The sequence below is a fragment of the Ylistrum balloti genome, unplaced genomic scaffold (assembly GCF_031769215.1).
Source record: "Ylistrum balloti isolate Yb309-2 unplaced genomic scaffold, AGI_CSIRO_Ybal_v1 Utg370546, whole genome shotgun sequence".
NCBI classification, from domain to species: Eukaryota; Metazoa; Mollusca; class Bivalvia; order Pectinida; family Pectinidae; genus Ylistrum; species Ylistrum balloti.
In genome coordinates, this window is record NW_026782346.1 from 182,211 (window position 1) to 207,501 (window position 25,291).

The window sequence follows — 25,291 nt, forward strand, 5'->3', positions numbered from 1 at the left end:
AAGGGTAACATCAAACTATCTACATGCCAAATAATGTGCTCATATTTCACTCAGGTTTTAAGTACCAGTTCATTTTATCTTTGGTTCAGCTTTTTCCTTAAAGTTTTTTTTGTGTTGAAAATTAAAAAAAAATAAAATAAAATGAAAATGAAAAGTTTCCCATTAAATATTCTGTCATAAGAATTCAATATCTAGACCTACATTTTTCACTTATGCTTCGCTCTCATGAAAAAAATCAGTAACAGATATTTTTTCATATCAAATAAACAGTATATAAATTAAACGGGAAACTTTTAAATTTCCTCTATATTCTGTACAACAGAGAATTCAGTATATCTGCAGAGAGATTACATGATTTATACTAGATAAATCAAACTCATAGAAAAACATGTATACCATAATTTACCCAAATGCATATCAGTATTTTAAGTAAAATTACAAAGTATAATATCAAATAATATACAGTAATGACAAAGCATTGTCATGACAAAAATCAAATTTAAACCAAAATAAACTTATTTATTGATTAAAATTTCATATTTAATGTAATAAAAATGTGGGGAAAGATTTATATAAAACCACTGTGGAGTACAAGATTGAATTTATATAAAACCAATGTGGAGTACAAGATTGAATTTATATAAAACCAATGTGGAGTACCATATAGAATTTATATAAAACCATTGTGGAGTACAAGATTGAATTTATATAAAACCAATGTGTAGTACCATATAGAATTTATATAAAAACAATGTAAAGTACGACATAGAATTTATATAAAACCAATGTGGAGTATATTTAAACCACTGTGGAGTACCATATAGAATTTATATAAAACCACTGTGGAGTACCATATAGAATTTATATAAAACCACTGTGGAGTACCATATAGAATTTATATAAAACCACTGTGGAGTACAAGATAGAAATTATATAAAACCAATGTGGAGTACCATATAGAATTTATATAAAAACAATGTAAAGTACGACATAGAATTTATATAAAACCAATGTGGATTATTTATATAAAACCACTGTGGAGTACCATATAGAATTTATATAAAACCACTGTGGAGTACCATATAGAATTTATATAAAACCATTGTGGAGTACCATATAGAATTTATATAATACCACTGTGGGGTACCATATAGAATTTATATAAAACCAATGTGGAGTACCATATAGAATTTATATAAAACCACTGTGGAGTACCATATGAAATTTATATAAAACCAATTTGCCATATAGAATTGATATAAAACCATTGTGGAGTACCATATAGAATTTTTAAGAGCAATCTACCTACAATTCATACTGAAGGGTATGGACCTATTGTTGACAATGTTGACAGATTGTATAAAATAACAGGTCTGATATCATGGACACTTCAGCCACTTCATAAGCTTTACTTCATGCAGGAAGTTACTAAAGGTCAGCTACATATTGTGTACTGTTTAAAATCAAGTGTTTTTGGTACCTCATGTAAAAGGAGCAGAGAGTGTGACCTTGTAAAAGTGGCATCTTCTGTGACTCTAATCGAAAAAGTACAAACACAAATCAGCTTGACCGACATGAACGAATACTCATTGTTAAGCAGTACTATGTATAAATATACCAATCAAAATTGTGATGATGAAAAAACTTCTCTGAGATAATGTTACTGCTGGTATTTCATTCGCTGAATATCAAGGATATCATATATGAACAGACAGGGGCATGATATCTGATTCAACGAAACAAGAACAACAGCAATATTGTAAGTGGACACCAATAAATAAAAAAGGTAACAGCGAAAAGAATTGATCTAAGACACAGATAAACACTAGGTATGACTCTTTATCAAACTTCAGAATGGCAAAATAATAAATCTATTCTTCTGTGAAATATGACCATAAATTTGTATCTCAAAATATTTATGACAGCTGGGGCCAAATCGAGGCAGAATCTCCAAGTAGTAGCTTGTAACTGCCTTGCTGAACAACATACTGGAGGTCAGTCGCATGTAATCCCGAACAATTGGGATAGAGTATCTTGTTCAAGGTCATAATGATAACAGACCGGTTCATATCTCAGATTCCGGAGAAACAGGAACCGCCCTGGGTAGGGAGCATTTGACCACACACTTTGACCGGGTTGCAAAGGTCAATGCTGTATCAACCGAGTAATTGTGACCCCCCTGTTACAAATGAAAGCCTCTTTCCCAGTGATACGTAATGTCTTTGTAGATTTTATGTGTTTAAATATATATTAATTTGTAACTTGTAACAAACATTAGAAAGATGAGAAAACATCACAAACAGCAAACATTTACCACTGACTGTGATATTTTATACTGTTAAATCATACATGTTCGTGTGGCTCAAATTTTGTAGTTTTCCAAAACTTTACCTGATTTTGTAGTAAAATCTTGCACTTGAAATCCACTCATACTAAAATCTATGTCAACTTTCATCTTTTTATTATTTTGTGGACAAATGAATTTAAATTTAGTGTTACCACAAATTCAATCAACTAATCCTCCACGAAAACTTATGAATTTACAGTACTCTAAACCATGAACATTTTTTCCTTACAAACTTTATGTTGCCCTGAAAGAATGTGCTATCAGTGATTGTGGCAAAGCAAAATATCACAATATAGCCCTAATTCTTCATTTATCCTATTTGCCTGCATTGGCCACCATTTCCTCCGACACCTGCCACAGTCGTTTTGCGTCCTCCATATTCAATGCTTCCTGTGAAGGTTGCTTCTCTTCACAGTCACTTGTTAAAGAAAAAAAAAACAAACTCGTAATGTATCATAACATATATACATAGCAAAAATCAAATTCTCCGTAAGTACATTTAAAAATTTAGAAATATTTCTTTAATCTGATCACAATATCTCAGCTAAAGCCTATGAACCTTAAATCATCATTTTCAAATGACATACTGGCCATCTGTTACATAGCTGATATATATATATACCTAAAATATTTTCCTGAGATATCGTCTAGTCGTTCATCTAGAGCACAGTGTAGAGTTGTCTGGGCGCCTTGTACTGGAGTCTTCAGAAAGATTGACAATGGGCGGAAAAGCAAGAACAACATAGGTGAAATCCTGTTCTCAATGTGTCTGACCAGCTCTGTGTTGATCACCCCAGGATGGAGAGTGTTTGTTGTCACACCTGTACCTGTGGGTTCAAGAGTAATTTTGATGTTTTATTTCCTTGTCCAATTTTATGCCTCATTCCCTTAAAACATTATTCTCATCTCTCTCCAATCATATTTTATAAATTTCTGTTGATACCAATTTCATTTTTTAATCTACCTTATCTCACTTAGTATTTGAAATTCAAGTCTTAACTTTTTCTTTATTGTATCATAGTGAAGATCACAGTTTATCAATAATTTATAACATAATTCTATGTTTTTCATTGTGACATTTTTTATTCAACTGTTCTTGGAAGAGTTTCTGTCCCTTGTTTTTATCATAATCAATATTTTTCCTGAGATCTTTTGTCTCAGTTTTCAAATGATTTCCATCATACTCAGTAGCAGGTTTAATTACTATGGCGTGAAATTGTGTTCTCCTGAATAACATTTATTTTCAACAATTGTTGGAAGAGTTATTGCCCTTTTTTCAAGCATCTAAAATTCAGTTTTTTGGGTGATCCCTTTCTGGATGTTGGTTGGTATGAAACTGGTTTTCTTTGAGTGTTTTTTGTATGATTTATGCACATTATTCCAGTTAGGTGTTAGATTATTTCACCTTGTAGGCGTTCACTGAGTTCCTTTGTGAAAAGTACATTTGCTAGTTTACTCTGAGCATATGCAGCCATTGGAGAGTAGTCTTTTTCACTGTTGATATCATCAAAGTTAATCTTCCCTCCTGAAAACAAAAAAATGAATATTTTAACAAAACGTAATTGATATAAACAGTTCAAAATCAAGAATAAGATATAAAAACAATGAAAATTGTCTCCAGTGTCAAAAATAGAACAAGGTGCTTTTAAAGATTGAGTGAGTTTCAAGCCCTTGAGACATCAGTATCACTATAAACCAAGGTTCTTGTGTGTGATTTACTGTCACGAAATGAATAAAGACCAAGACAAATTTGTGAACCTCAATCACAGCGAATATTAAGATGTGGAAAATGAACTAAGAGTGTAGTTAAGTTTCATAGTCTGTTTTACAAAAAGTAATAGTGGTCAACTTGTGATGCTGAATCACAAACATTAGTAGTTGTGAATGAAAGTTGGTTAACAATCACAAGCAGGTCTGTGCTTGGTCCTTATTTGAGTCTCTAATATCTATTAAAACTAGATTTTTATTTGAAAGTTTAACTTTTCTATTTTTAAACAACAAAATTGACTTTGAGGTTGAAATTTCAAAATTAAAAAACATACATCAAGAATAATAAAAACTAAATTAAATTCAAATTACTGTAGTGTGCTGTTGATGATACATTGACGATTCTTGAAGGAGAAGATTTCTTAATTCGGTCTAATAATAGATTTGTCAACAAGAAATGTCCGAGGTGGTTCACTGCAAACTGCATCTCGTACCCATCCTCGGAATTCCATTTCGGACACATCATCACACCTAGGGAAAAAGTACACAAAAGATGGTAAACATTGAAAAAAAGGTTTTTTATTGAAAAGTATTTCAAAGATTTGTACGGGAAATAAGATGTCTTTGTATTTACATGTTCATGATATGAAGTCATTTCTGCAAAAAAAAAATTTAAAGGAAAACAATAATAAACAACTGATAATGAACATGGTAACCATGTCAGAATTTTAACCAATTAACAAAATTGCCAAATAAAAGCATGCAAAATGTACCCAGATTAAACAGAAATTACGATATTTTTATAGTTCAAAACTAGTCGGATTTCCCTACCAAATAACACAAACAAAACAACAAGTAAAATTTCACTGCGCTTGTTAATAAGTCATGTTACATGGGGACTACAGAAGTCATTGCTCTGTACACTTAAGTCATTCAGAAAATGTTCTTGAAATATTTGAACACATTTTAACCCTCTGACCTTCAAATTTGTTAATGTCATTCAGCTGAACACAATAGTCTTTCATTAAAGAAACTCCTGGACTTTAGAGCCTCTTTGGTCATTCAGATGATTGACATATTTGATCCCTCTGACTGTGACAATTGGTCAACATCATAACTAATTATTATTGAAACACATTCGACAGCTGCTCAATTGGCAACAGGTTACGTTTTAGATATGACGTCTTTTGGACAATTTGGTGACTCAGAAATTCCTGACAGACTTAAGACTGATGACCTTTTTGACCTTGAAAGCCATCAGTGCCCCTAACAAGCAAACCATTGTCTTTACTGTCCATGTCACATACCTGCATTGTTGATAAGGATATCAATTCTCTCTTCCTTCTCGTTCATTCTTTCTGCAAATTTCCTTACAGAGTCAAGAGAGGCAAGGTCAAGGCGCTGTACACTGATGTCAGTGTTTCCTGAAAACTTTTTAACAATGTCACATGCTTTTGTGGCCCTGTCCAGATCACGACATGCCATGATCACCCGGGCACCTGAAAAATAAATCCTTATATCAGCCACTCTGTTCAAATCTATATATGATATCTGATAAAATTTTGAAGGAAAGGGGAGAAAGTTGATATTTTGCAGACAATTCTTAGCCCTCTGAGGCAGTCCCTGAGTTAAATATTAATGAAAATCTTACCTCTATCAGACAATCCCTGTGTGACTATGTAGGTATAAAAATCTTACCTCTAGCAGACAATCCCTGTGTGGCTGAGTATGTATAAAGATCTTACCTCTAGCAGACAATCCCTGTGTGTCTGTGTATGTATAAAGATCTTACCTCTAGCAGACAATCCCTGTGTGGCAGAGTATGTATAAAGATCTTACCTCTAGCAGACAATCCCTGTGTGTCTGAGTATGTATAAAGATCTTACCTCTAGCAGACAATCCCTGTGTGGCTGAGTATGTATAAAGATCTTACCTCTAGCAGACAATCCCTGTGTGTTTGTGTATGTATAAAGATCTTACCTCTAGCAGACAATCCCTGTGTGGCTGAGTATGTATAAAGATCTTACCTCTAGCAGACAATCCCTGTGTGTTTGTGTATGTATAAAGATCTTACCTCTAGCAGACAATCCCTGTGTGTCTGTGTATGTATAAAGATCTTACCTCTAGCAGACAATCCCTGTGTGGCTGAATACGTATATAGATCTTACCTCTATCAGACAATCCCTGTGTGGCAGAGTATGTATAAAGATCTTACCTCTAGCAGACAATCCCTGTGTGACTGTGTAGGTATAAAGATCTTAACTCTAGCAGACAATCCCTGTGTGTCTGTGTATGTATAAAGAGCTTACCTCTAGCAGACAATCCCTGTGTGACTGTATATGTATAAAGATCTCACCTCTAGCAGACAATCCCTGTGTGTCTGTGTATGTATAAATAGCTTATCTCTAGCAGTCAATTCCTGTGTGGCTGAGTATGTATAAAGATCTTACCTCTAGCAGTCAATTCCTTGGTTGAATATTGTTAAAAAGCTTTCCTCTAGCAGTCAATTCCTGTGTGACTGTGTATGTATAAAGAGCTTAATTCTAGCAGACAATCGCTGTGTGACTGTGTATGTATAAAGATCTTACCTCTAGCAGACAATCCCTGTGTGTCTGTGTATGTATAAAGATCTTACCTCTAGCAGACAATCCCTGTATGGCTGAGTATGTATAAAGATCTTACCTCTAGCACACAATCCCTCTGTGGCTGAGTATGTATTAAGATCTTACTTCTAGCAGACAATCCCTGTGTGTCTGTGTATGTATAAAGATCTGAACTCTAGCAGACAATCCCTGTGTGTCTGTGTATGTATAAAGATCTTACCTCTAGCAGTCAATTCCTTGGTTGAATATTGTTAAAAAGCTTACCTCTAGCAGTCAATTCCTGTGTGACTGTGTATGTATAAAGATCTTACCTCTAGCAGTCAATTCCTTGGTTGAATATTGTTAAAGAGCTTACCTCTAGCAGTCAATTCCTGTGTGACTGTGTATGTATAACGATCTTACCTCTAGCAGTCAATTCCTTGGTTGAATATTGTTAAAGAGCTTACCTCTAGCAGTCCATTCCTGTGTGGCTGAGTATGTATAAAGAGCTTACCTCTAGCAGACAATCCCTGTGTGACTGTGTATGTATAAAGATCTTACCTCTAGCAGAAAATCCCTGTGTGTCTGTGTAGGTATAAAGATCTTACCTCTAGCAGTCGTTGGTTGGTTGAATATTGTTAAAAAGCTTACTTCTAGCAGTCAATTCCAGTGTGACTGTGTATGTATAAAGATCTTACCTCTAGCACACAATCCCTCTGTGGCTGAGTATGTATTAAGATCTCACCTCTAGCAGACAATCCCTGTGTGGCTGTGTATGTATAAAGATCTCACCTCTAGCAGACAATCCCTGTGTGGCTGAGTATGTATAAAGATCTCACCTCTAGCAGACAATCCCTGTGTGGCTGTGTATGTATAAAGATCTCACCTCTAGCAGACAATCCCTGTGTGGCTGAGTATGTATAAAGATCTCACCTCTAGCAGACAATCCCTGTGTGGTTGTGTATGTATAAAGATCTTACCTCTAGCACACAATCCCTCTGTGGCTGAGTATGTATTAAGATCTCACCTCTAGCAGACAATCCCTGTGTGGCTGTGTATGTATAAAGATCTCACCTCTAGCAGACAATCCCTGTGTGGCTGAGTATGTATAAAGATCTTACCTCTAGCAGACAATCCCTGTGTGGCTGAGTTAGTATAAAGATCTTACCTCTAGCAGACAATCCCTCTGTGGCTGAGTATGTATTAAGATCTCACCTCTAGCAGACAATCCCTGTGTGGCTGTGTATGTATAAAGATCTCACCTCTAGCAGACAATCCCTGTGTGGCTGAGTATGTATAAAGATCTTACCTCTAGCAGACAATCCCTGTGTGGCTGAGTTAGTATAAAGATCTTACCTCTAGCAGACAATCCCTGTGTGGCTGAGTTAGTATAAAGATCTTACCTCTAGCAGACAATCCCTGTGTGGCTGAGTATGTATAAAGATCTTACCTCTAGCAGACAATCCCTGTGTGGCTGAGTTAGTATAAAGATCTTACCTCTAGCAGACAATTCCTGTGTGGCTGAGTATGTATAAAGATCTTACCTCTAGCAGACAATCCCTGTGTGGCTGAGTTAGTATAAAGATCTTACCTCTAGCAGACAATTCCTTGGCCGTCTCCAGACCGATACCAGTGTTACATCCGGTAATGATGACAGTCTTTCCATCCAGACGTTTCTTGGAGACGCATACACCACCAGCCAAGTGACGTCTCAGAATAACAAAGCCGAGAACTGAGAACGATGATAACAAATAAATAAATATTTCATTAGGATTGTTCAATATAAGGCACTAAATAGATTTTCATCAAAGTTTTCTCAGTGAGTATACAAAAGGCTCATGGGGCCTTTTCCTACATTTTTCATTAACATATATATATATCGAGAGAGAGAAAATCAAATATACGATACACAAAGTTTTTATCTTTTTAAATTATATATATATATTCTGCTTCCAAATCCAAAACCCTAAGTGAAAGTGAACTTCATTTTCCCAAAGTAAAATGGCCAAGAATGCTTATATCATAAGCATTTAGCAACTTCAGCTGCTTGGGATCCACAATTTTACACAAATGGCAGAAATCTCAATAATTTAACAATTTTAACAATAAGGTAATTCTTGAGCAGTTGAATGCCAAGGTGTGACCCAGATTCTTGGGTTCAAAAGTAGCTTAATTGTGTTTGTCTCGAGTTCAGCAATTGTATATATGTAAGGTGAAAACGTCAACCAGTTTCGATACAAGTTTCAGGGAAAAAGTTCACACAGGGAAAAAGTCCACTCAGGGAATGCTATATCTTGTAAGACTATTTATTGAATTGCTGTTTCATGAATGTATTTTTTTTCTATGCCATGCAAAATTGTGAAATTTCTTCCAAAATTTCAAGTACCTAGACACAGAGCTAGGACCGCTGTATGGGTTAGTCCTGTCACATGGAAACCATATTTACTCTGAAAAAATCAATGCAGCCAACATGTTTACCTTGAGCTGAATTAAAGTGTGGTAATTATTACAGAACAATGAAGTAGGATTACATTTACAGGTTTTGTTAGCCTTGAGTAAACTTTTCTGTAACCAGAGACGTATATGTCTCTGCTGTAACTATGTATTTTTGTCCTTTGTACATGTAGCAGGGTTCCAGATTGATTCAGATTGATTTTAATCATCAGCTCTATTTTAATTAGGCCTATCTGAATAACATATAGTATATTTACTTTATTTTCAGAAGTTGAACTGCCAAACAATATTAATACATAACAGCACCACAGATTCATTTTCATGAAATCGACATTTTAGAAAAAATATATGTAGTTTATCTATAGCTCTATACAGTATAGGCTTCCTAATAAACCATTGATTTTATAGAATTTACCATGTCATGGGTCTGTCAACCAAAATATTTGTCTGACCTTTATCTTAACAAGCAAATAATCTTTACCAACTGATCACCATATCTGCATGATGATGATCTCATACCGCGTCAGTGCATAAGGAACCTCTGTATTGCACCCAGAATTCATTTCATATAGTTTTTTGTCGTTTTGTCTCGGGTTTGTGCACAGCTTTGGTGGTTATAAAACTTTATTACTTCATAAAATCAATAAATAAACACATGATAAATAGATGTATTCCTTTTCCGTCATGGCCAATGAGATCTTCAAAAAGATGTTTTGATTTACAGCATCCAAGTCATTAAGTCTAGTACATAGTCCTAATTCAAGTAGGATTATAATTTCTGTTAAAATCATTCCATTTGCATCCCATATTTTCACCCCACCCATTCATTTATGCAATTCCAAGTGAAATTTCATCATGCATATTGACATAGTTTTATTTATGCATAGATTTGCTTTTAAAACCTTCATAAATATTTTCACATTGTTTTTGGGAGTGGAAAATGATATGATATTTTATTGTGTGTGTTAGAAAAATTATATGTTTATAAAGGTAGTCATAAATGTAGATATAATTGTTTCTAACAAGACGTCACCAAGTCACGTCGTTAGGTCAACCCATCCTATCCTAACATCCTTAAACTGCGGAAAATGATACAATCACCATGACATTGCATTATATTGAACTGTATTTAAAACTTTCAAAATCAACTTTTGAACGCATTAAAGGAAACAAATGGTTAAACATAACACAGAACATCTTCCAATCACAGGTACTTTTGGCCTCAATTTCAATTGCACTCAAAAATAAAAACAAAATATGTAAAAATTACAGCAAAGTACAGCGCTGACAACTATAAAATTGATTATAAAGTGTCTGTTTCTTTAACGACGTTTAAAACATTCTGTCACGCTTGATTTTACAGAGCTATAACCAAAGTTTGGGTGATTAGAGGTTGACGATACTGAAGTATCTCTGTAACTTATAAGATATTGTCCAAGTCGTTGTAAACTCTAAAGAAGTTCCGAATGTTATAATAAATTACTTAAAAAGGTAAGTTTATGTCAAGGTGATCCCTATTTCGGCTAAATGGTATGAGTTTCGTTGCACAGTAGTTTTGCAGAATCATCACATATTATGATCATTCACAGAGAGATAAAAACATAATCAAAGATTATGTTGAAAATGTGCGATGAGACAAAAACACTTGGACAGGTAGACCTTCTTAGCTGACAGGCGTCCGAATCCATGTACACGTGTACTAATTAGGCTGTTGTGAGTTAAGTGTGATCAAATCGTGACTGTTTGAAAGAAACACTCACTTCACTTACCTGACCCGACTACTGAAGAAATTATCACTTTGTTTTTAGCAATAAAAGCCATTGCCGCTTCTATAGCTGGCGAGTCCATCTAAGATCGTTCAATCCGGCGACTCTGTCTACAATTTCCGACTCGTTTTATACATAACAACGTCGACTTCCTGTCAATCTAAAGGGGTCGTCTCAAAATCCAAATTATCGTGGAATGCATGAATCGTGCAATAAATTGTAATTTTACGATCTAGGTTGTGAGTGATATCATATCCTTTGACTGTACTGATAATTTTCCCTTTGAGTATAAAAAGAAACTAAAACTGTTTACGACCGGATCAACATCTACTGGTCAAAATTTGATTTCCTATAACAGGTAACCGGTCGAAATTATGACCCTACAAGATGTAGTTCTATCATACTTGTCACATGGTCCTATACATAGCTATGTATATAGATATAGACACACGTAGAAGACCTTAGTTTCCATTTCATAAAAGATTTATTCAAACAAGCCCGAGAATTTCTATTTTATGAAGACGAGGCAAAATGGATAATTTGTTCCGAGTTTTTTTTTAATCTTAAACGCAATTGAAACACGTGGAAGATTCTGTTCATCATTTGATTTTGATAATTTTGGAAAAATCTGTGAAAAAGTCTTTTGTTTGATAGACACTAAATCTAAATAGACAATAGTCTCAATTTATATCGATTTCTTAGATGACGTCACAATGTACATTTTATATGACGTCATGAAGTTACATGCACAATGTCACAATGTAAACAATGTTATAACTTTGGAAAGCCAATCACAGTCTCGCTTTAACATATTGTACGTATTTACCTGTAATTGCTGTTATCACACTTACATTTATATATGTAGTTATGTGATAAAATTATCGTATTTCTATACATAGTCCGAAAAGACCATCTCAACCCATCACTAGACTACTCTATAAAAGGTTTTGAGCCATAGCGTAAAGAAAAAGGAAAACAATGTACATAAACCTGATAATTTAATCACAGTTTGCAGCATTTTTTGCCAACCAAGCGTGACGTTACAAAATGACGTCGCGATTGTGTTTCACATTATGGGGTGATAGAAAAAAGTGGACGATTACGTTATTTCAGTTTTTAAAAATCCTGTATACATGTCTTAGTCTTGTTTACTTTGTTATAAACATAATTTCCTTAATAAGACCACCGCTGTTATATATAAGACCGCCTTTCATAATCAAGTTTTAAAACTCCTATAAGCCAGTTTTGAAATGAAGTTCACTTCACCTATCAGACCATCACAGTGACCAATCACAGAACTCCCTGAAGGACCTGATGTGTTTGTTACCGTGTACATCTGACAAGTATCAGAATAGTTAATTACATGTAGGTACCAAACTGACTATATAAACTTCCTGTTTTATGTTACAAAACCTATATACTCATTTAATGACTGAAAAAGTACCATAAAGGAAGTCAGACCACCCTGCCACCCGCCATCAAGACAGGTTTTGTTCGGTCTCCTCCATGGTGGTCGTCTTAATATTGAGGTTTCGTAGTATATATTCATTTGGTTCATCGACGACAGGTCGAATAGGAACGTCAGAAAAATACAAGGGGGGGGGGGGGGGGGCACCACTATATTGATTACTGTAGGCATACTTCGGTTGTTGAATGCACGCAGCAGGCAGCAGATTAGAAGAGATTTCAGGTTTTATGGTTTGACTTCCTGGTTTTTATAATCAAAATCAAATTCTGGCAGTGATATATTACAGTTTGTGATTGTTGTCGGCCTTTACATTTAATCTATACTTTACACTTGTGTTTCTGCAATTTGGTTATATAAGTCATCTGAATAACATATACATTACAGTTCACAATTTCTCAGTCAAATCAGAAAGACGACAAAGATATTTTCTTAAGAATTTAGACATAGTCTGTATTTGTTACTATAAATAACAAACATCAATTTGAAAATGTTATAAACACCGTATACACATGGTAACCTATGTTATTGTGCGAGGAGTCGTGGGATATTATTCATTCCTTTGATATAAAAAAACAACAAAATACCTGTATTTCTTACGTTGTTTGATCACAATTTCTTTAGCCTAATTAAAGGAGATGGATTTTACAGGTTTACCCATATTTTCCCCATTGGAAAACATCTCTTCCCACATGGGAACTAGTTCTTGTTTTACACAAAATTGAATACTTTCACCAAATAATGCTCCAGACCAAATTTGGTAAGAATCCTTTTATCCTGACAGAAGATGAAGCATTTTGTCCATTATGTTCTACTTTTTTTTAATCTCGAGCGCTCGACTCATTATATCGAATGTTCGTCTTATTACATCGAGTACTCGACTTCTTATCTCAAGCACTGTTCTTACTATCTCGAGCGCTCGAGATAACAAATGTAGAAAATAACATTGTTCATGTCCCAAGTGGCACACCTTTCACACAAATATATTCAATCATTACACAATTATAATACATTGTATAGAAAATGTATAAAACAGTGTAAAATACATGTAAATCCAAAACATAAAGTGAATAGAGTATTTCATTTCGTGTGGATTGTCACGCCAGGATTATACAAACTAAAAATACACAATATTTATAAAACAATAATGTTTACGTTTCATTCACTAAAAACATATTTATACAAAAGTTTTTCTACTAAAGGCACTGATCCCCTCCGTGTACATGTACCCATGTACAATACAAAAGATTTATTGTATTCTACATAAAACAAAGAAAAGAAAATAAGGTTGTATAAAGACATTATGTAAAGTTATGTATACGAGATATCTCGTTAGATTTTAGAAGCTATTTTCTGTATAATTTCATCAAACCGTATCTAACAATCAAAACCTTTTGATCATAAATGAGATTATTCTACTCCGAAATCAAATTTCAGTTTTTGATCTTATCTAGATATCCAACATTTTTTTTCTCTTACTTTGTTCAATTATTTGACCTTCTGGTAACAATAAAGGTCACAGGGAGAAGGTAGCCTATAGGATTTCGGGGGACCGAGATTCATTTAGGGAGACAAGATCGAGACAAACGCAATGATATAGAAAAACACTATCGATGAAATGACAGAAAGATTATGTAAGAAATGACAAAAGACCACCTCGATATGTCCCCAGATTCTGCTACAGAGGAAGGTGGCGTATTAATCAGCTAATATTTCAATACGTAGAAACCATAGAACCACAGTCATAAGACGTTTTGGATAGTTCCTAATCGTAACGAAGTCTGCGGTCAGAGGTCAGACGATGTTTGGCCACGGAGTCGACTCCTTAAATGTCGTTTTAGGTTATAGGAACACCGGAGAAGTCGACTCCATCTCTATAACATTCCCATCCACTCACTGTCTACTATCACTGATAGCTTTATCCATTCTACTCACTTTCTTCCCTTTTCTTATCTGAAAAAAACCTAGACGCCGTGTAAATAAAGAATGAAAGATTTAATAATGCGGCGGAACACCGAATACCGTATGATTTCTAAATAACCAAATTCTTACTTTAATATAATAATAATAATAAAAATAATATGATATTTAAGCATTTAAATTGTTTGAAGGATTACTATCAACATTATTTTCTTAAGCCATTGAAGTTCTTATGTAAAGTTTCCAGCACGAACTCCTTTCTTACTTAGTAGTTCCAGTCATGGACCGATAGCGTCAGAATTCAGTAAAACACAAGAGTAAAAGGGACTAGTCATGGACTGATAGCGTCAGAATTCAGTAAAACACAAGAGTAAAAGGGACTAGTCATGGACTGATAGCGTCAGAATTCAGTAAAACACAAGAGTAAAAGGGAATTCATTTCTACAGTCGATGTACCGAGACCCCGGGTTTGACATTACAGGTTGGTGGTTACTCACTCACCACGTAGATACAGACATATTACATAATACGAGGTTAACATGAAAATGGCTGTTATCCAAAGTTGTGTTAATTTAAAGTGTCTTTACAGAAAATGTCATTAGTCATCATGACAGTAAACAGTATAACTATAAGAATTTGTTTGATTGAACTATTTCCGAGCTTTAGCCACCATTTCCTCGGAGACCTGCCACAGTCGTTTTGCGGCCTCCATGTTCAATGCTGCTTTTGAGGGCTTCTTTTCTGTACAGTCACTGACGAAAAAAATCAATTAAATAGATAATTAAACCAAATCTTCACCAAGCTAAATTACACTTTGAATACGGATAAACAATTCTCTTGTATTAAGTATTTCAGTTTTATTTGTAAAAGTATGGAGAGATCTAAAGTTTTAAACTTTTATTGAGACTGGTTTGATTTTATCAACTCCTTGTCAGATACTGAGATTTCAATGTATTCGCTAAAGTCAGTTTTCAGTTTTTCTTTATTCTCATTCCTTAGATATCTGTTTTGCCAGAAGTCGTTACAGTTTTATTCCTAATTACCTGAAGTAATTGCCGGAAACATTGTCCAGTCGTTCATCCAGAGCGCAGTGAAGAGTGGTTTGGGCACCCTGTAATGGTGTCTTCATGAAACCTGTTAACGGCTGGAGAAGTCTAAACAATAGGGGCGTCATCCAGGCCTGAATGTGTCTCGACAACTCTGTGTTAATCACTCCTGGGTGAAGCGAATTTGTCGTTACTCCAGTATCTGCACAGAGAAGTATGTAAATAACATGTTATTTTTTGTATACATTAAAATTCTAAACGATAATATCACTTATCTAATCTCATTATCGTATTTTTACACCTAAACTATTTCAGTTCAATGTTTGAATTGCTCTGCACATGAAACACTTGCGTTGCACATTGTCTATGGGTGAGATTTACCTACAACAATGTGTGTACAAGAAGTCTTCCGATAGAATAATTTATCTTATCTCGTATATGTTTTTATATATTGTGAATACAAAACATTAATTTAATTATTGGCTTTTGAAACGGCACATTCTTATAATGGCATCATCAAATGACGCCCATGTGGCGCCATCTATTGCTTCCGGTATAATACGGCAGATAAATTCATCTCGTTCTAACGATGTGTATACTGTTTATATTTTGGATGTTTTATGAAAATCTGTGATTATCTAATGGAATTATAAGAATGTGTACGTATCCTTTGTACGTGCATTAATATCCTCAATAGCCCAGGGGTTACAATCGCTTTCGCTCTCAGCACCCCTGGAACCATCCTCAATACCCCAGGGGTTACAATCGCTTTCGCTCTCAGCATCCCTGGAACCATCCTCAATACCCCAGGGGTTACAATCGCTTTCGCTCTCAGCACCCCTGGAACCATCCTCAATATCCCAGGGGTTACAATCGCTTTCGCTCTCAGCACCCCTGGAACCATCCTCAATACCCCAGGGGTTACAATCGCTTTCGCTCTCGGCATCCCATCGCTTTCGCTCTCAACATCCCTGGAACCATCCTCAATATGCCAGGGGTTACAATCGCTTTCGCTCTCAGCATCCCTGGAACCATCCTCAATACCCCAGGGGTTACAATCGCTTTCGCTCTCAGCACCCCTGGAACATGTCACGGCAAAAATGGCGACACCTTGTGGACAGGACAAACAGACAAGTTTGATCCTTTAATGAACATCAAACAAAAGGAGCCTATCAGCCTGTAATTGGTCTTTTTTTTCTCCTGGAACCAAGCAAATTACTTGTATCTTCAATTTTGCCATGACCTGTTCTAGAGTTACAGAGTGAGATACCGAGTGTAACCCTTGGTGTATCAAGGATGGTGCATCGATGTTATTTAAACAAGATTAATTACATAATACTTACTTATAGTGTATGTTTCATCGATAGTAATCCTTATGTAACTGGTGCTTCGACTAACGTCCTACCGAATAGCTTTTAAAGAATTACAATGAGGTCGGTAGAAAGTCGTTAAAATATTTAAATACCACGGTGACAAATAAAACTAATAATATGAATCTGGATAACTAAGTAATTCCGTCTGAAAAAAAAAAAAACATAATGAAGATACAGAAATAAATTCTCAGTCGTTGTGCCGATAAGTAGATGCTGGTTGGCTTGAATAATTACTGAATTGTAGATATGGTGTGGTGTAAAATAGTGGTCACCTTGTAGACGTCTGGCGAGTTCCTTCGTGAAGAGGACATTGGCCAGTTTACTCTGAGCATACACAAAGAAAGAGGAGTAGTTCTTATCATGATTGATGTCATCGAAGTCGATTGTTCCTTCTACAAAATAAATAGTTTCTACAAAGAATCTCTACTTTAAGCATATTGATAATGTAACAATGTGACAAAGAAGAGCAGAAAAAACCGAGTGTTGTAAGGGACGAACCAATCTTTGATTCTAATTTTTGTTTTCTGAAACAGACAATTTAATAAAAAAAAATCGTTTCCAGCAGATCTGATACTGAAAAAATTAATTATACAAAATATTGACAATATTCAAAATAAAAATACAAAGAAAACAAGAAGTAATAAAATGAAATTACGATAGTGTGCACTTGAAGAAACGTTGATTATTCTTGAGGGAGCAGAGTTTTTAATGCGGTCTAATAATAGATTTGTCAACAAGAAATGGCCAAGGTGGTTTGTCGCGAATTGCATCTCGTATCCATCCTCGGAATTCCATTTTGGACACATCATGACACCTACAGAACAAGCAAACACAAAAACGAAACTTATTCTCTTCTCTATACAATTCTTCCACATTTCACTAATTCACACACAATTGTCCTAGGACTATTTGTACTCTTTTGAAAAAAAAAACTGATTAAATTCACTTAGATGTTTGTTAATTAATTGCAGAAAGATCTCGGCTACCACACAAAAATACCAAATCATTTTACAAATACTCCAGGTCTTAAACTCAGCTGGATTTTGATTGAGATCTAACAATATTTTAGTGTAGTATATATACAGATACATATACCAGGATCAAATTACAAATAAATAAATTAATTTTCTGGGTTGTCTATACTGGTGATGCAAGTCATTTACCTAATCTTTAACCTGCATTCGATTCATTCAAAGCTGCAGTCATTTATTCCTGAGCAGAAATGCTGAGAAATCGAACTATATATCTATATACACACATATCTAATGAAATTATCGATTTGTTCTCATTTCAATTTGTGTATATATCTTTCGCTGACGTTGAAAAAGCAGATATGAAAATTTCGCATTTAGTCTTCCAATATGAGATAGCATTTTAATCACTGGACAGTTAACATCGATTATAATCAATCTTTTAATCATGACGTGACAATTATACTGACGTCATAGTCACTACTCAATCAGATAATGACATTTACACAGATACTGACGTCATGATCATTACTTTATCGTAAGTTTATCGCTGACGATAACTTACCAGCATTGTTGATGAGGATATCAATTCTTTCCTCATTCTTTAAGATGACACCTGCAAATTTCCTCACAGAGTCTAAAGAGGCGAGGTCCAGACGCTCTACACTGACGTCACTGTTTCCTGAGAACGTTTTGACGATATCTGCTGCTTTAGAGGCCCGTCCTATATCACGACATGCCATGATCACCCGGGCGCCTGAAATTAATTATTTATATTACTTAAAGTTTTCCGACCGATTTGTATGGTATTTAGGAATATAAGTGATCAGTATTATACAAACGTGTGTTGTCATACTGTAATATAAACATGTAATGCTTTATTTCCGTTACATGGGCCTGTGGTAAAATATCAAAAGAAGTTTTTGTCACAATATAAACCGATAAATGCAAGAACTTTTATATGTGAACGATTTCAGTCAGAAAAAATGTATATTGTAACACGTATTTAGACATCATGGTTGACCTAACGTTTCCCGCGGGAATCTAACACTGGCACTGAAAAACAATAACAAGCATGTTATCAGTTTACTGGTAAAGACTTTTCCTTCCAGACGTACTTCCCATGATGGGTTATAATACAGAATCCATTACAAGTGTTAGACTGCAAAGTTAGGTATATACATGTACATTCTTTCTCCTTCAGTTTATCATTATCATTATTATTATGCAACCCACACTCCCTAAACTCCACCGAAAAACATCTTTTGCATAAATATAACCCAAAGTTTACAACAATCTCCCACTTCATATAGTGATAGATAACTCACCTGCTGCTGACTATCCCTTAGTTGTAAATAGATATATTGATGAGGAGCTTACTTTAAGAGCTTACTTCTAGCAAACAATCCCTGTGTGGCTGTGTATGTATATAGATCTTACCTCTATCAGACAATCCCTGTGTGGCTGTGTATATATAAAGATCTTACCTCTAGCAGACAATCCCTGTGTGGCTGTGTATATATAAAGATCTTACCTCTAGCAGACAATCCCTGTGTGGCCGAGTATGTATAAAGATCTTACCTCTAGCAGACAATCCCTGTGTGGCTGTGTATGTATAAAGATCTTACCTCTAGCAGACAATCCCTGTGTGGCTGAGTATATATAAAGATCTTACCTCTAGCAGACAATCCATGTGTGGCTGAGTATGTATCAAGTTTTACCTCTAGCAGACAATCCCTGTGTGGCTGTGTATGTATAAAGATCTTACCTCTAGCAGACAATCCCTGTGTGGCTGTGTATGTATAAAGATCTTACCTCTAGCAGACAATCCCTGTGTGGCTGAGTACTAATAAAGATCTTACCTCTATCAGACAATCCCTGTGTGGCTGAGTATGTATAAAGATCTTAACTCTAGCAGACAATCCCTGTGTGGCCGAGTATGTATAAAGATCTTACCTCTAGCAGACAATCCCTGTGTGGCTGAGTATGTATAAAGATCTTACCTCTAGCAGACAATCCCTGTGTGGCCGAGTATGTATAAAGATCTTACCTCTAGCAGACAATCCCTGTGTGGCTGAGTATGTATAAAGATCTTACCTCTAGCAGACAATCCCTGTGTGGCCGAGTATGTATAAAGATCTTACCTCTAGCAGACAATCCCTGTGTGGCTGAGTATGTATAAAGATCTTACCTCTAGCAGACAATCCCTGTGTGGCCGAGTATGTATAAAGATCTTACCTCTAGCAGACAATTCCTGTGTGGCTGAGTATGTATAAAGATCTCACCTCTAGCAGACAATTCCTGTGTGGCTGAGTATGTATAAAGATCTTACCTCTAGCAGACAATTCCTGTGTGGCTGAGTATGTATAAAGATCTTACCTCTAGCAGACAATTCCTGTGTGGCTGAGTTAGTATAAAGATCTCACCTCTAGCAGACAATTCCTTGGCCGTCTCCAGACCGATGCCAGTGTTACATCCGGTAATGATGACAGTCTTGCCATCCAGACGTTTCTTGGAGACGCACACACCACCGGCCACGAAAACCCGCATCAAAAGAAATCCGATAACTGAGAACAAAGGGAGTAAAATTTGTACAATACGGTATCATAGATACTCAATATCATAGAGATCTGGTGAAAATTCCCGTTTCTGTTTTATGGTCCTTCGTAACTATTATACCATTTTGCGTTAAAAGCAGCCAGCGGCTTCAAGGCTTAAAACGAGAGCGAATTTATTGAAAATAAAATGTTTTAGGTTTTGGTGTAAGGTTCGAGAGAAGTTTTCGAACCAGTTCGAACTTTCTCCCTTAATTAACGACATCGTTCTATTGTCATACTGCCAACAACATCGAATAAGTTGGATTCATCGAGACTCCAGAGGGGTTCCGAAGGCTATTGAGTGAACACCTAGGTCAAAATAGGGTCAATATATAGGCCTATAACGAGTTCCCATTCTCAGTGTCCCGAAACTGTAAAGTGATTAATTAGCGAGATGAAAATAAATGATTTAATGACGTTAATTATTAATGTAAATGATCTTCTTAACTTTAACTTATCTTAAAACAATTTAATGAAATTGGATTATTCGATATAATAGGACGTCTTGAAATTCTCAGTTATCTTAAAAAGCCGACGCAGTCTTATTACGTCACCTGGTGAAATATGAACAATATTATGTACATTGTTCTGGACAGCTTCGGTGGTCATTTTCACATTAATAGAAACACAAGCTTACCTGTTCCAACAACTGAAGAAATTAGTACTTTGTTGTCTGTAAGGAAAAGACCTGCCGATTCTGTGAATGTATGGTCCATGATGCGCACCAGTTTTTATCCGGCTAGCTTCTCTACCAATACTCAAGGCCGGCTCGTTTTACATGAGAGGAATTCAACGTTCTTTTTTATTGTAGAGGGGTCGTCTCAAAATCTAAAAATACCAAATCCCACTATATGTTAATAAAATTTATTTATACATACATACTTACATGCATACATACTTTCAGTATAATACACACACACAAACACATACAATTGGTTTGATTGTGTTGATATTTTGATATTTTTTAGCTTAGGGTTCATGAGAGTTTGCTTGATAATTTGTGTTAGAATAAAAACGCTGAATCACGTACATACAACAACAGAGCAGATGTTTATATCACGACTTTTTGTGGTGGCCATAAGCTGTTTTAGAGTGTCATGTAACAAAATTTGGTAACATGATTGAGTTTTATTTTTGTTAAAGCATGGCTTATATTTCACCAAAAAACATCACAAAAATATTCTGCTGTCATTAACTAACAACAATACTTCCTGGTTTAACATCACTCCCGATCCATTTTTCAAGCAATACTCTGTTAACGTTTGTTGTGGTCATGTTATTCTCCAGTTTAGCGATTTTGTGATTTGATTCAAATCATGTTTTCACACAGGTATTTTCTTTGTATTTTAGCCACTTAATTAACAACGTCCAAGTCTTTATCAAATAATAATAAAAACTTTTAATGTATGTTCATTTAAAAATTGTTTTCCTGTTTTTAGAACGAGTCGCACATGTCAACATCACTATCACGTGACTTTTCAGCGGTTATGTTAATTCTATAGGTATTCACCACATAAAATCGCCACTTAGCTGGGGAAAAATACAGTATTTGAAATCATATCTCAAGGTAGGATGACAAACATTATATTCGGTTTTCCTAGCTCGGATTGTTACTTCCTGAATGACAAGTCGGTCGACAAGATGGACAATACCATGTTCCTGTTAATTTCTTATGTTTTATGGACATCACAACATTCAGGTAAATGGAGATTCTTGTTTACTTTAATATGAAATCATGCATCTTAAGGTTAGTTTTTCAAGAGATGTTTTTTTAAATGATATCGTATTTGGTGAAATAAAACATGACGCGAAGTACAAGCAACATCATCAAGTTTATATGTCTGAAGCTAGATACCGTTTGTGATTTGTTATGTAGTGTTAGAAACAAATATAAGTTCATTTTAGTAGGATACCAAATCGATACCGCACTCCTATAACTTGAAGACGTATAATTCGAAGTATTTTGTCCCTGTCGGAATACCAAACAATCGAAGTTACTTATTGGATAACTCGAAGTTTTCAAACGGCCCCTCGAAATCAAGATAACGAAGTTCGACTGTATTTCACATACAGTTTTTTCTGCAAACACCTTCATGTTGAAAACTCATTCATTGTCATGTCGCTTACAGAAGAAGTACAACAGTGAATTTTGCTCCACTGAAATGCATTTCTTTTATTTTGTAGAAACTTATCATCAAAGTCAGATTTCTATTGATGATGTTATGTTTTATATTGTATACTAAATATATTTCTGTGTCTTTTTTCTAGAGGCTGTCTCCAACTGCTGCAATGTAACCGGGATACCTGCAGTCAATCATGTCACGTGTTCAGGATGTCTTCTACAGGCTGTGCCCCGTGATTTGCCAATTAACACAACCGTGTTGAATTTGCAGAACAACAGTCTTACAAGCTTACACCGGGATTCATTTCTACATCTACCTCAATTACAGACATTGAATCTTCAGTTCAACGGAATAGTGAATATTTCAGCCGGAGTATTTGACAACCTATGGAGAATAGAATACCTTGATCTTTCAGGAAACAACCTCGACCACCTCTCAATTAATCCGACCGTTTTTGACTCATTAAAAACACTAAACACATTAAAAATTCACCAAAACAACTTTCATTTGAAGAAAGTATATCCTGAATACACAATATCAACTCTTTATAATCTGGAAAATCTTTCCATCGACATTTTTGAAGGATTTAATTTCGGAAATGGGTTTTTGAATTTAACACAGCTTCAAAATTTAAAACTCTTTGGAAGAGGAAGCGTTTTATTTCTGAATTCATCATTTAGTGGTTTTCAACGATCGAATATAACAAATTTGAAAATCCTAGGAAGGATAAGAAAAGTAGAAGAGAACTTTCTTTTCCCTTTTATCAAACTTACAACGTTAAGTTTTTTTTTGCGATCCGTTACTCCGTTCCAATCAGTTACATTTTGAAAGGTCTTTATGGGTTGAGAGGAAGAAGAATGGATTCTTTAACGATTGATGGATCCCGACAACAATTTCTTAGAAGTGAAAATCTGGTAAAAGAGGATTTTTTATATCTTGGATCTATATGTGTCAAATACGTATACCTAAGGGATAACGGCATCGGAAATATTCGTTTACAGGCTTTAACTGTTTGGCATACCAGGACATGCATTGAAGTGTTAGATGTCTCAATGAATAAATTTTATTCAAAACAATTCTTATATCTTCTGCCACTTTTCCCGTCAATTATTCGTTTTTATTGCTCATACTTAAATGATAATTCTTTTCGTTTTAAACGTGGTCTTTTTAAAGGCTCAACAGAGTTTGTCTTTTTGCCAAAACATCTAATTTATTTCAACATGTCACATAGTAGCATGTCTGGACCAATCGATAACTTCACAATTGTTAAAGGTAATAATATTCAAGTTTTGGATATAAGTTACTCAAGAGGAAAACCATCATGCTCCCATGGAGCTATAAAAGGTATGACACATTTGAAGGAGTTCGATATGTCTGGTATCGATTGTTCACAACCAAATCCGAATATGTTCGCTGATATTCGAAATCTAGCAAAATTAACTGCACGTCAATGTAATCTCCAGCCTATATTCAAATCGAACAGAATTTCATTATTGAAAGGACTAGATAATCTTTCCTTCATTGATGTATCGTCAAATGATCTTGATAGTTTAGATATTCGTGTGTTTTCAGATCAGAAGAAATCTCTTAAGACTTTGATTCTTTCAGGGAATCGTTTGGATAGCCTCCCCTATCACCTATTGAAATATTTTACTCACTTAGAAACTATTGATTTAAGCAGTAATCTGATATCGATATTCAAAAGTCGAGAATATTCTCTTCTTGATGAATTAAAATCCAAATCAGAAAATTTCAAAATCATATTAACAGGAAATCCTTTATTGTGCAGTTGTAGTCATTTGGATTTTATTTCCTGGTTACAAACTACGCAGTGCGTGCCTGACAAGAATGAACTAAGCTGCTTGACATCAGAAGGTACTCAAATGAAAATTGGTAAATTCCTAGAATCGGTTGATGAATTCAAAGACAGTTGCGTCTCTCAATTTTGGCTTGTCATTTCAATTTGTCTAACATTGCTTTTCTTTGTGTTGGGAGTTCTGACTAGAGAGGTATGGAGACGAAGCGTACTATTACGAGTAAAGTGCCGGCATCCATTAGTACAGCAAATATATCTGAATGATGTGTACATTTCATATTGTAAAGAAGATACTCGCTGGACTGCAAAAACACTTGTACCATGGTTACATGAGAACGGAATTCAATATTGTATCGACGAAAAAAGTTTTCAACCTGGCCGCGACATAGCAGATAATATAATGGATGCTATAGACAGCTCTTATCAAACTGTTTTTGTGATCAGCTATGCTTTCCTTGAAAAAGAATGGACAACATTTACGTTAAAATTGGCTAGTTTTTATTCATTTCGGGAAGGTCGGGAAAACATGAATGTGATTATTTTGTTAAATGATATTAAAAAGAGTGAATTTCCAAAGCTCGTGCGGAAAACTGGGATATAATTCGTCCTTTGCTCTGGCCAAATGGAAACACTGCAAATCAAGGGAAGTTTACTGCAGAGAAAAATGTGTTTATGAAACGATTGTATAAACGTATTCAACAAGGAAATGATCGACTTTTATTTACACCTGTTTACGAGTGTGTACTGTAAAGTGATTTTGATTTTGGTTTTAATCATATTTCTAATGTCAGTAGAGACCGTCGGTAGGGACACGGTTTCAGTGTTGTCCTTGTGTTATTTATTCAATGTTTTCAGTCAAGTTCGAGTTTTTTTCTTTATCTGTTCGATTTTGACTTGTGCCAGTTAAAATTATGACCTGCAGTTATTTACCTGATTTTTATTTATCTAATAGATATCTTATATTTTTAATTTATTTTTTATTTGTTTATTTGATTTATCTTTATTCTTGCAATTTGGTTTCTTTTTTAACTCTTAAAGTCTTAAAATTCTGTTCTCTAGCAATAAATTTTCTAAATGTATTAATTTAAGATACATGTCGCAGTTTTTCACATCAGGTTATATAT

The 25,291-nt window shown here is 35.0% G+C and overlaps 3 protein-coding genes across 3 annotated transcripts; 1 reads left to right on the plus strand and 2 right to left on the minus strand.

Moving 5' to 3' along the window:
* Nucleotides 1-1,025: 1,025 nt before the first annotated feature.
* Nucleotides 1,026-10,956, minus strand: LOC132556103 (retinol dehydrogenase 12-like). The gene is made up of 7 exons (XM_060220490.1): nucleotides 10,860-10,956; nucleotides 8,228-8,368; nucleotides 5,362-5,553; nucleotides 4,427-4,585; nucleotides 3,753-3,872; nucleotides 2,970-3,174; nucleotides 1,026-2,765 (listed from the first exon to the last, which is right to left on the minus strand). Exons 1-7 carry the CDS (start codon nucleotides 10,936-10,938, stop codon nucleotides 2,663-2,665), a joined length of 999 nt encoding a protein of 332 aa, XP_060076473.1. The 5' UTR covers nucleotides 10,939-10,956; the 3' UTR covers nucleotides 1,026-2,662.
* Nucleotides 10,957-11,841: 885 nt separating this feature from the next.
* LOC132556101 (retinol dehydrogenase 12-like) lies at nucleotides 11,842-20,985 on the minus strand. The gene is made up of 7 exons (XM_060220488.1): nucleotides 20,866-20,985; nucleotides 20,058-20,198; nucleotides 18,197-18,388; nucleotides 17,316-17,474; nucleotides 16,933-17,052; nucleotides 15,285-15,489; nucleotides 11,842-14,993 (listed from the first exon to the last, which is right to left on the minus strand). The coding sequence occupies exons 1-7, from the start codon at nucleotides 20,942-20,944 to the stop codon at nucleotides 14,891-14,893; spliced, it is 999 nt and encodes a 332-aa protein (XP_060076471.1). The 5' UTR covers nucleotides 20,945-20,985; the 3' UTR covers nucleotides 11,842-14,890.
* An 815-nt stretch (nucleotides 20,986-21,800) lies between these two features.
* Nucleotides 21,801-24,917, plus strand: LOC132556105 (toll-like receptor 8). Its single transcript, XM_060220492.1, is given in 4 exon segments — nucleotides 21,801-21,927; nucleotides 22,497-23,033; nucleotides 23,525-24,751; nucleotides 24,754-24,917. Coding segments are annotated over 4 exon segments (2,055 nt in total).
* The last annotated feature ends 374 nt before the right edge of the window (nucleotides 24,918-25,291 follow it).

What these genes read in the sequence shown, in the direction of transcription:
- LOC132556101 (XM_060220488.1), bottom strand. Translation starts at nt 20,944, where the DNA reads ATGGACCATACATTCACAGAATCGGCAGGTCTTTTCCTTACAGACAAC. An exon ending in TTCTTCAAGTGCACACTATC is followed by an intron (nt 17,053 to 17,315) that starts GTAATTTCATTT and finishes TTTATTTTGTAG; the next exon opens with AAGGAACAATCGACTTCGAT. An exon ending in GTTTCCGGCAATTACTTCAG is followed by an intron (nt 14,994 to 15,284) that starts GTAATTAGGAAT and finishes TTTTTTCGTCAG; the next exon opens with TGACTGTACAGAAAAGAAGC.
- LOC132556103 (XM_060220490.1), bottom strand. Translation starts at nt 10,938, where the DNA reads ATGGACTCGCCAGCTATAGAAGCGGCAATGGCTTTTATTGCTAAAAAC. An exon ending in TTCTTCAGTAGTCGGGTCAG is followed by an intron (nt 8,369 to 10,859) that starts GTAAGTGAAGTG and finishes CATCGTTCTCAG; the next exon opens with TTCTCGGCTTTGTTATTCTG. An exon ending in ACTCAGTGAACGCCTACAAG is followed by an intron (nt 3,175 to 3,752) that starts GTGAAATAATCT and finishes TTGAACCCACAG; the next exon opens with GTACAGGTGTGACAACAAAC.